This window comes from Pogona vitticeps, chromosome 2 (assembly GCF_051106095.1).
Source record: "Pogona vitticeps strain Pit_001003342236 chromosome 2, PviZW2.1, whole genome shotgun sequence".
Lineage (NCBI taxonomy): Eukaryota > Metazoa > Chordata > Lepidosauria > Squamata > Agamidae > Pogona > Pogona vitticeps.
This window is the reverse complement of record NC_135784.1, coordinates 13,636,503-13,647,334: the sequence shown is the minus strand read 5'-3', so window position 1 is coordinate 13,647,334 and position 10,832 is coordinate 13,636,503. Positions and strand designations below refer to the sequence as shown.

General features: G+C 47.0%; 1 protein-coding gene across 4 annotated transcripts in view; it reads left to right on the top strand.

The window, feature by feature from the left end:
* Nucleotides 1-5,990: 5,990 nt before the first annotated feature.
* LOC110070855 (H-2 class I histocompatibility antigen, Q10 alpha chain-like) overlaps nucleotides 5,991-10,832 on the top strand; it is a 53,498-nt gene continuing 48,656 nt past the window's right edge. For all 4 annotated transcript variants that reach the window (XM_078387905.1, XM_078387906.1, XM_078387907.1 and 1 more), the window contains exon 1: nucleotides 5,991-6,182. In XM_078387905.1, coding sequence (XP_078244031.1) covers nucleotides 6,032-6,182 — 151 coding nt within the window. In that variant the 5' untranslated portion in view covers nucleotides 5,991-6,031. The remainder of the gene's footprint in view (nucleotides 6,183-10,832) is intronic.

Here is a 10,832-nt window from a genome sequence, read left to right as displayed (position 1 = left end):
GGCCTGGCTAATTAGATCCTTAAGGATTCTGTATGGGTATTGTAGTCTGAAAAATACCAGGGTTGCCAGGTTTGTGTATTTTTGGGAACAAGTTGAAGTTGAAGGAAGACAGCAACTGAAAATGGCTTCCCTTAAGGAGGATCTTCGCTGGACGATGAGGTATTTCGCCCATTGGAACGCATTGAACCAGTTTTCAATGCATTTCAATGTTTTTTCTTTCGCTTGACGACGATATCACTTAAAGGCGATTTTACTGGAACGGATTATCGTTGTCAAGCGGGGCACCACTGTACAGGGAAGGGATAGCACTGCCTGCTTCCCTCTTATCCCGTTTCTTAGAAAAGGCAGCTTCTGATTCTGCTTCTTTCTTGCTGAGAGAGCAGTTATAGTACATAAAACATTCATATTGGGTTTAGCACAATTTAAATGAATGAAAAAAAGAATGCATGACACAAATGAAAGTGTGAATTGATTTGACTGGGAACTTTTTTTGCTGACCCAAATTATTTTTTCTTTTTTTGTTTTTACTCTTTTACCAGAGGGCCATTAATTTTAACTCAAATGTGGAATCGATCCATTTAGGAAGTCACTCAGGGTAAGAAAAGGGTCTGATCCCTGAAAAGAAACACAACAGATTGAAAAATGTGATTCAGTGTGGCTCAACTCTGGGAATTGGGTCAAAACATCTGGCAAAGTATCCAGATCTTCTTTGGAGAATTAAAAAAAACCCCACCCCACACAAACGGAGCTCAAAGCATGTGCAAGATCTCCTTTCAGGCCTCCGTGCGCACCCGTGCTGAAGGATGGCAACTCTTTGAGGGACCGACCGGCTGGCAAGAAGAGGGTTGGCCCCGACCCCCTCTTCCCCCGACCTCGTCAAGTCTGTCTTGGCAGTGCAGCCAAATTGTGTGCTTTGTGCTGGAGTGCAGAGCCAACTGTGTTGTTGCCCTAACAAAGATAGCTATACTGTACTGTTTAAAATTAGCCTGTCTCCCAGGGTGCCAGCCTTCCCTCGCTTCAAATTCAGAGGCAGAGGACAGTCCGAGGCCTGGTGATCAATGGATTAGCAAACAGAGGGTGGGCAACATCCTGCTTTCTGAGGAGGGGGGGGGAAGGCACACACAACCACCCCTTCCCTTTGGAGGGCTCTCGTACTCTATCCCAGAAATATTTACCGTGTCCCTGAAAATACGACCTAACCTGAAAATAAGCCCTAGTACGATTTTTCAGGATGCTTGTAATATAAGCCTTACCCCAAAAATAAGCCCCAGTGAAGTGAAATCCCCGCCGTCCACCCTTGTGCAGCAACCAGAAGATGACAGGACTGTACTTGAATCAATTTAGATTGTTGTACATGAAAAAAACATCCCCTGAAAAGAAGCCCTAATGCATTTTTAGAGCAAAAATTAATATAAGACCCGGTCTTATTTTCGGGAAAACACGGTACTAACTGACTTTATTTTATAATTTTGCTGTGGTGATCAGAATTGTTCTTCAAGGATCCACAGGTCTCTCTTTCTGGGCTTGTTGAGTTGCAGACGGCATGGCTGCTCCTTCTCAGGGGACTCCCTCCCTCCTTATTTTTATATCCCATTTCCTGCGCTCCACACATACACCGGGTGCCAATGACAACGCTGTGCGGCCTGGCCATGCGGGTATGTGAAGCGACTCAGGGGGCCTTGTGACTTGCTCAGACCGTCCTGATTTCTCGGAAACCACCTGATTTTTCTTGCTGCTCTCCAGCAGGGAGCAGTCCAGGATCAGCAGAGAAAAAAAACACAAGTTTATAATTAGAAAGAAATGCAGGGTGGGTGAGCAGGACGGTTACTGAAGGAAAACCTTCTCTCCCTCCGTCACAGCTCCTTCTCTCCCCATATTTGACTATAAACGTAATGAATTCTGCTGCCTTGAAAGAGAGCCGAAAGCTTGATCTCTGAATATAGCAATTTCCTCTTGAAGATGATGACTTTATAAGCACTAGGAGTTGCAGTTCATTTTTTTTTAATGTCAAAGCATGAAAACTATGATTTTAAAAGTGCATGAAGTAAGGAAAAAGATGGAGAGAGAAAATCCAGGAGCAGGCTCAGCTCTACTGGGGACACCACTGAGTACAGTACTTTGATGGCCGGATTCCGATGTTGTTTTGGTGGTCAGGAGGGCACCCTAGAGCATGGGCAAAGTTCTCTTGGAGAACTGGCCCTGTACAAGAGACCAAACCTGGGTGCCCTTGGTGTCGCTCCCAGATGTAAATGGAACTGCGTGGAGTAAACTATAAGAAGCTGAGGCAGATCTGGGTTCAAGTTTCCCCTCAGTCGTGACACTGTCTAGTGGTTACATGTCTCGATCGACTTCACAGGGTTGTTTTAGGAGTGGGATGAAAGTAAATTCTGTCTGATCCTGGCCAGAAACTTGGATGTAGAAAGGGACATAAAATGTATATATTAATTCATCTAAAATATGTATATAAATCCCTATTGTGGAACTGTTCGCAAAAATTAAAAGAATCTGAAAAGCCAAATGGGTGTCGTTTGCTTGCTTTTAAGCAGGAAAACCAGAATCACGGCTTCTGCCAGAGGCTAGAAGGAGCACCTGTCACCACAACCGCACAAGATGTGGCTCTTTTTCTCCCCTCACAACCCCGTACTTCAAGGGAATTAGGTTGGTGGGTGGGTGTTTGATGCACTTGCCCTCAACACACATGAGGGAGGAAACGTCGCTGATGGGCTCCTTCCTGCCTGTCTCAGGGTGGCTTTTTTTCTGCAGGGACGCTGGACGCACCAGGTGGCTAGTGAGGGGGGAGGCAAAGCATCCTCTCTTGGGCAGATGTTTTCTCAGTCGTTCCCAAGGCCAGCAGCGTAACTGGTGCATGGATGCAGCTTTTTGTTTCTGTCTTCGTTTCTTACGGAGTTTGCCCAAAGCAAGACTCTGGATCAGAACAGAAGCGTTCTGGGGAGAAATGTGTTTGGAACAGAAGCCCTTTTATGCCGGTCCAACTGGGCAGGAAGAAGGGAAGACAAAATGGTGGCACCAAATGAAGACAGACACGGGTATAGCTGATGAATTTTAAAAGCGGTAACAGGCATCATGACTACTCACCACAAACATCCTGGCCATGGCTGGAGCGATCAGTTGTTTACAATTTGTTGAACTGCAAAGAGGTTTAATCCAGAAGTTGCATTTCCCCCTCCAAATCAGCTTTTAATTCTGAGACCAGAGTTTTGCCAGAATAAATGACTTTTGTCTATAAAAATGACCGTACAGTATAGGCAGCTGGCTAATTAATAAAAATACAGACCTTTAAAAAAACAAACCCAGCTGTGGTCCTTATTTGAGGATTTCCTGTGTCTTGTGTCCTGCCTCCCTCCCTCTTTGCCAAAATGAGTCCGTGGGGACACCTGGATGCCTGTTTCCCCCTCTGCATGCGTGTGTGCATGCATATACAAGAGGCACTTTTGCACCCACCTCTGCCAACACTGGGGGCTGGGCCTTCTGCCCTGCCAACCCCACAAGGTGCCACCCACCCATAGAGACCCCTCTTCTTGGTCCAGTGTTGGAGGAAATGATGCCGTTTCCCTGCCTCAATGAAGAGAAGTGGCAACACGTCCAAGATGTCTGGAATAACAAACTTTGTGGTGCCTCTTAGGGCTGCCCTGAAACCACCTGAAAGCCCATTTCTGCAGGGCAGGAAAGAGTCTAAAGTGGTCATGCTGGAGGGTCAGCAAAGGATCGTGGAGGGGGTGTGGTGGTTTCCAGAAAAGTGACAGATGGGGAGATAGCTAGAAACAACAACCAAAGTTGGGTGAAAGAAGAAGGGAAAAAGGGAGCAACATGTACTTTGGAAACAGTTTGAATTAGTATCGAAAAATAGCCCTTTAAAATATAATCATTGCTTTGAAAACAAAATTTAGAACAAACCATTGGTTTACAAGAAAAAGTCAGAGCCAAGTGGGCAGGGTTGCAGGAAGCACCCGGGGACTTTCCTGCCTGACTCGGAGATCACAAAGGGTGGTAAAATGGGGCAGGGGGCAAAGGCCAGTGGGAGACAATCCAGCCAGAGAAGGAGAAACTAGCCAGCCGCCAGATCCACCTCTATAAAAACTCTAGGGCAGAAAAGAGGAGCAGTTCAGTGTAGGCAATGAATGTTGGCGAGGACATTGGGTGGAGGGATCAAGGGCGTTGTTTTGCCAGCCCTGAGCTATTCCTTGTGTCTTGGTCCTGGGCCAGTCCTCACGGTGCCTTTCGGTTTCAGCCTTGGCTGCCTGGTTTTTCCCACGATAAAATTCTCCTCTGAAGGGAGGGAAATGACAAGGTGGAGGCTCTCTCCCCCTGCCTTCCAGAAAGGGAAGCCATTTTGTATAGGCTGGCTCTGTTACGCAGAGCAGAGAGACACAAAATGGCCACCCCCAGCTTCAAGCTGCTGACCCCATCAGTCCTGTCTCCAACCGTTCAAGCTTCACAGCCTAGCAAAGTAATTACGTTCAGGGGACCTGATTTCTTTTAAAAGGGAACAGGATCCCCGCAACTGGAATAACTGCTTTGAAATAGGACATTTCACCAGATGCAGCTTTTAGAAGATTTTTTAGCCACACGATTACCAGTGGTCTCTAAGCGGCAGCGAATGCAGGAATCTTGTTGTATTTTTCATTTGGTCACCCTAAATTATAAAAAACATGCTTGTCAGAAGTCACTTGTTTGTATAAGGAGGGCCTGACAACATGGCATTTCCAAAGGAAGACAACAAGGAGAAATGAATTGATTGTGCCTGTAATGAAGAAAATAGTTTTGTTTCTTTAGAAGTTACTTTTATAGGTTATTTTTTGCAGGCATCTTGACAGGAATTTCTCAGACTTTATGTCATTCTCTTGTCACTCATCAGATGCCTCCCCAAAAGTAAGAAGTACTGTAATACAAGAAGTAGCAGACTGGTGGGACCAGACCACAACATGTTGGACAGCCCTTTTCAGGTTTTTTATGTGTATGTGAAATTGTACAGGGAATCCTGGAACCCTAAGAGACGCCACAGGCCAAGCAAGGGTCAAGGGGTTGAGCAGGATGTTTCCCCAGCACCACCGCCATGAACCAAGTGGCACCATGCAGGGGGAAGTCCCTGAAGCTGCCCCCCTTTTTAAAAATCCGGTCGCCACTTCTCACCCTATCTTATGAACCCTGATGGCCTGTGTGGTGGTTCTTGACGGCCAGGAGGAGAAAACTCTGGAAAGGCAGCATCACTTGTGAGTTGGAAGCAATGGCAGGCGCAGAAATGTTGGTACTGGAACTGGGCGCCAAAGCCAGAGATCTCCATTTGGCCCCTCTTCTTTGCCTGGATCCGAGGCCTCCTTCCCTCTGGACAGAGACCACCTTCTCAGGGGGAGGGAGGTGCACCGGTTCTTCTCCCCACAGATCTCTGTTTCCCAACCCTTAAAGCAACCCTGCATCGCACTCTGGCTTCCAAAAACCATCGACCACCTTCTTGGCACAGAAAAATAACGACGTGCCCTTACTCTTTGCACCATTTCCTCACTGCGGGCACAGAACAAGCCTCAGGAAATGAAGCGTTCCTTTTCCAGGCACCGTTTTTAAACTTTGATTTTATTTTTTAAATGGGAAGCGCTGCTCTCCCACCTCGGGCACCGGAGGCGAGGCAGGCACAAGCCCCCCCAAGGCCATCCTCCCCAGCTGGGCGCCCACACATCTTCCTCTGTCCGCCTCCATCGCCAGGCACAAGCCCCCCCTTTCTCTTCCCCCTCGACCCCCGGGGGGGGGCTCCTTCCTTCCTCCCCTCCGCACAAACGCCGCTCCCTCCAAGCGGAGCCCCTTCGCGGAGATTCCCGGAAAACCCCCAACTTTCTCTTTCCCTTTCCAGCTTTCAGACGCTCGCTGGCGGTGGGTCTTCTGGGTGGCAACTACTGACGACTTCCGAACTCTTTTAGCCTATTGGTCCACTTTTTTCCCTTCCACCAATCCAGGCAATTCAATCTGAAATAGGCGGGGCTTGAGGTCGCGCTCGTTCGCATTGGGAGGAGGCCGGGCGATGGGTGCGTTATTTCCGGTGTTGCTCCGGATTAAGAATTTAAAACTCAGCGGAAAAAGTACGAGGTCCGGGTTTAACAACGAAATGGGGCTGCCCGGCGCTCCCGCCTTGCTCCTGGGGGCGCTGGCCCTCCTCTTGAGGGGCTGCGAGGGTGAGTAACGTGAGAAAAGGGGGGGGGGAGAACCGCAGAAGTGGCGTCGAGCTCTGACTGGGCGAGGGAGATCCGGAGTCGGTCCCTTTTCTTGGATCCATTTGCCCTCTCGTCCCTTTACGCTTTTGTCCTCCATGGATAAAAACATTTCAGAGGGTTTTGGGTGGCGGGAGACGCCCGGGAAGCGTGTGCGTGTCAGTTCCGCCATTTAATCCGAAGTCAGTCCGCTTTCGGATCCACGCTTTTCAAGGGCTGTTGGTCTCGGAGGCTGAAAAAAAAAATGGGATGTACTAAACGGATGATCACTGAAAGGGATGATCGGGATGATTGCCTGCAGTTCACCTCCAAGCCCCTAGATGTCACTATCTTTTTCCAAGCCCCTAGATGTCACTATCTTTTTTCACTTAAGCTCAATTTAAACAAATAATAACCAACATAAAGCTTGTAAATATGTATGACTAATCTAAAAACGGGTTATTAGTGCATATATGTATACCTGGCACTGGTCTCTGTGCGTTTCCTTTGGGATGATGGCTGTATCTTTCTGATTTACGTGGGATGATGGGGTTATTAGTGCATATATGTATACCTGGGACTGGTCTCTATGCGTTTCCAGTGGGATGATGGCTGTATCTTTCTGATTTACGTGGGATGATGGGGTTATTAGTGCATATATGTATACCTGGCACTGGCCTCTATGCGTTTCCTGTGGGATGATGGCTGTATCTTTCTGATTTACGTGGGATGATGGGGTTATTAGTGCATATATGTATACCTGGCACTGGCCTCTATGCGTTTCCTGTGGGATGATGGCTGTATCTTTCTGATTTACGTGGGATGATGGGGTTATTAGTGCATATATGTATACCTGGCACTGGCCTCTATGCGTTTCCTGTGGGATGATGGCTGTATCTTTCTGATTTACGTGGGATGATGGGGTTATTAGTGCATATATGTATACCTGGGACTGGTCTCTATGCGTTTCCTGTCGGATGATGGCTGTATCTTTCTGATTTACGTGGGATGATGGGGTTATTAGTGCATATATGTATACCTGGGACTGGCCTCTATGCGTTTCCTGTGGGATGATGGCTGTATCTTTCTGATTTACGTGGGATGATGGGGTTATTAGTGCATATATGTATACCTGGCACTGGCCTCTATGCGTTTCCTGTGGGATGATGGCTGTATCTTTCTGATTTACGTGGGATGATGGGGTTATTAGTGCATATATGTATACCTGGCACTGGCCTCTATGCGTTTCCTGTGGGATGATGGCTGTATCTTTCTGATTTACGTGGGATGATGGGGTTATTAGTGCATATATGTATACCTGGGACTGGCCTCTATGCGTTTCCAGTGGGATGATGGCTGTATCTTTCTGATTTACGTGGGATGATGGGGTTATTAGTGCATATATGTATACCTGGCACTGGCCTCTATGCGTTTCCAGTGGGATGATGGCTGTATCTTTCTGATTTACGTGGGATGATGGGGTTATTAGTGCATATATGTATACCTGGCACTGGCCTCTATGCGTTTCCTGTGGGATGATGGCTGTATCTTTCTGATTTACGTGGGATGATGGGGTTATTAGTGCATATATGTATACCTGGCACTGGCCTCTATGCGTTTCCTGTGGGATGATGGCTGTATCTTTCTGATTTACGTGGGATGATGGGGTTATTAGTGCATATATGTATACCTGGCACTGGCCTCTATGCGTTTCCTGTGGGATGATGGCTGTATCTTTCTGATTTACGTGGGATGATGGGGTTATTAGTGCATATATGTATACCTGGGACTGGCCTCTATGCGTTTCCTGTCGGATGATGGCTGTATCTTTCTGATTTACGTGGGATGATGGGGCTATTAGTGCATATATGTATACCTGGGACTGGCCTCTATGCGTTTCCTGTGGGATGATGGCTGTATCTTTCTGATTTACGTGGGATGATGGGGTTATTAGTGCATATATGTATACCTGGCACTGGCCTCTATGCGTTTCCTGTGGGATGATGGCTGTATCTTTCTGATTTACGTGGGATGATGGGGTTATTAGTGCATATATGTATACCTGGCACTGGCCTCTATGCGTTTCCTGTGGGATGATGGCTGTATCTTTCTGATTTACGTGGGATGATGGGGTTATTAGTGCATATATGTATACCTGGGACTGGCCTCTATGCGTTTCCAGTGGGATGATGGCTGTATCTTTCTGATTTACGTGGGATGATGGGGTTATTAGTGCATATATGTATACCTGGGACTGGCCTCTATGCGTTTCCTGTGGGATGATGGCTGTATCTTTCTGATTTACGTGGGATGATGGGGTTATTAGTGCATATATGTATACCTGGCACTGGCCTCTATGCGTTTCCTGTGGGATGATGGCTGTATCTTTCTGATTTACGTGGGATGATGGGGTTATTAGTGCATATATGTATACCTGGCACTGGCCTCTATGCGTTTCCTGTGGGATGATGGCTGTATCTTTCTGATTTACGTGGGATGATGGGGTTATTAGTGCATATATGTATACCTGGCACTGGCCTCTATGCGTTTCCTGTCGGATGATGGCTGTATCTTTCTGATTTACGTGGGATGATGGGGTTATTAGTGCATTTATGTATACCTGGCACTGGCCTCTATGCGTTTCCTGTCGGATGATGGCTGTATCTTTCTGATTTACGTGGGATGATGGGGTTATTAGTGCATATATGTATACCTGGGACTGGCCTCTATGCGTTTCCTGTCGGATGATGGCTGTATCTTTCTGATTTACGTGGGATGATGGGGTTATTAGTGCATATATGTATACCTGGGACTGGCCTCTATGCGTTTCCTGTCGGATGATGGCTGTATCTTTCTGATTTACGTGGGATGATGGGGTTATTAGTGCATATATGTATACCTGGCACTGGCCTCTATGCGTTTCCTGTGGGATGATGGCTGTATCTTTCTGATTTACGTGGGATGATGGGGTTATTAGTGCATATATGTATACCTGGGACTGGCCTCTATGCGTTTCCAGTGGGATGATGGCTGTATCTTTCTGATTTACGTGGGATGATGGGGTTATTAGTGCATATATGTATACCTGGGACTGGCCTCTATGCGTTTCCTGTGGGATGATGGCTGTATCTTTCTGATTTACGTGGGATGATGGGGTTATTAGTGCATGTATGTATACCTGGGACTGGCCTCTATGCGTTTCCTGTGGGATGATGGCTGTATCTTTCTGATTTACGTGGGATGATGGGGTTATTAGTGCATGTATGTATACCTGGGACTGGCCTCTATGCGTTTCCTGTGGGATGATGGCTGTATCTTTCTGATTTACGTGGGATGATGGGGTTATTAGTGCATGTATGTATACCTGGGACTGGCCTCTATGCGTTTCCTGTGGGATGATGGCTGTATCTTTCTGATTTACGTGGGATGATGGGGTTATTAGTGCATGTATGTATACCTGGGACTGGCCTCTATGCGTTTCCTGTGGGATGATGGCTGTATCTTTCTGATTTACGTGGGATGATGGGGTTATTAGTGCATGTATGTATACCTGGGACTGGCCTCTATGCGTTTCCTGTGGGATGATGGCTGTATCTTTCTGATTTACGTGGGATGATGGGGTTATTAGTGCATGTATGTATACCTGGGACTGGCCTCTATGCGTTTCCTGTGGGATGATGGCTGTATCTTTCTGATTTACGTGGGATGATGGGGTTATTAGTGCATGTATGTATACCTGGGACTGGCCTCTATGCGTTTCCTGTGGGATGATGGCTGTATCTTTCTGATTTACGTGGGATGATGGGGTTATTAGTGCATGTATGTATACCTGGGACTGGCCTCTATGCGTTTCCTGTGGGATGATGGCTGTATCTTTCTGATTTACGTGGGATGATGGGGTTATTAGTGCATGTATGTATACCTGGGACTGGCCTCTATGCGTTTCCTGTGGGATGATGGCTGTATCTTTCTGATTTACGTGGGATGATGGGGTTATTAGTGCATGTATGTATACCTGGCACTGGCCTCTATGCGTTTCCAGTGGGATGATGGCTGTATCTTTCTGATTTACGTGGGATGATGGGGTTATTAGTGCATGTATGTATACCTGGCACTGGCCTCTATGCGTTTCCTGTGGGATGATGGCTGTATCTTTCTGATTTACGTGGGATGATGGGGTTATTAGTGCATGTATGTATACCTGGCACTGGCCTCTATGCGTTTCCTGTGGGATGATGGCTGTATCTTTCTGATTTACGTGGGATGATGGGGTTATTAGTGCATATATGTATACCTGGCACTGGCCTCTATGCGTTTCCAGTGGGATGATGGCTGTATCTTTCTGATTTACGTGGGATGATGGGGTTATTAGTGCATATATGTATACCTGGGACTGGCCTCTATGCGTTTCCAGTGGGATGATGGCTGTATCTTTCTGATTTACGTGGGATGATGGGGTTATTAGTGCATACATGTATACCTGGGACTGGCCTCTATGCGTTTCCAGTGGGATGATGGCTGTATCTTTCTGATTTACGTGGGATGATGGGGTTATTAGTGCATGTATGTATACCTGGGACTGGTCTCTATGCGTTTCCAGTGGGATGATGGCTGTATCTTTCTGATTTACGTGGG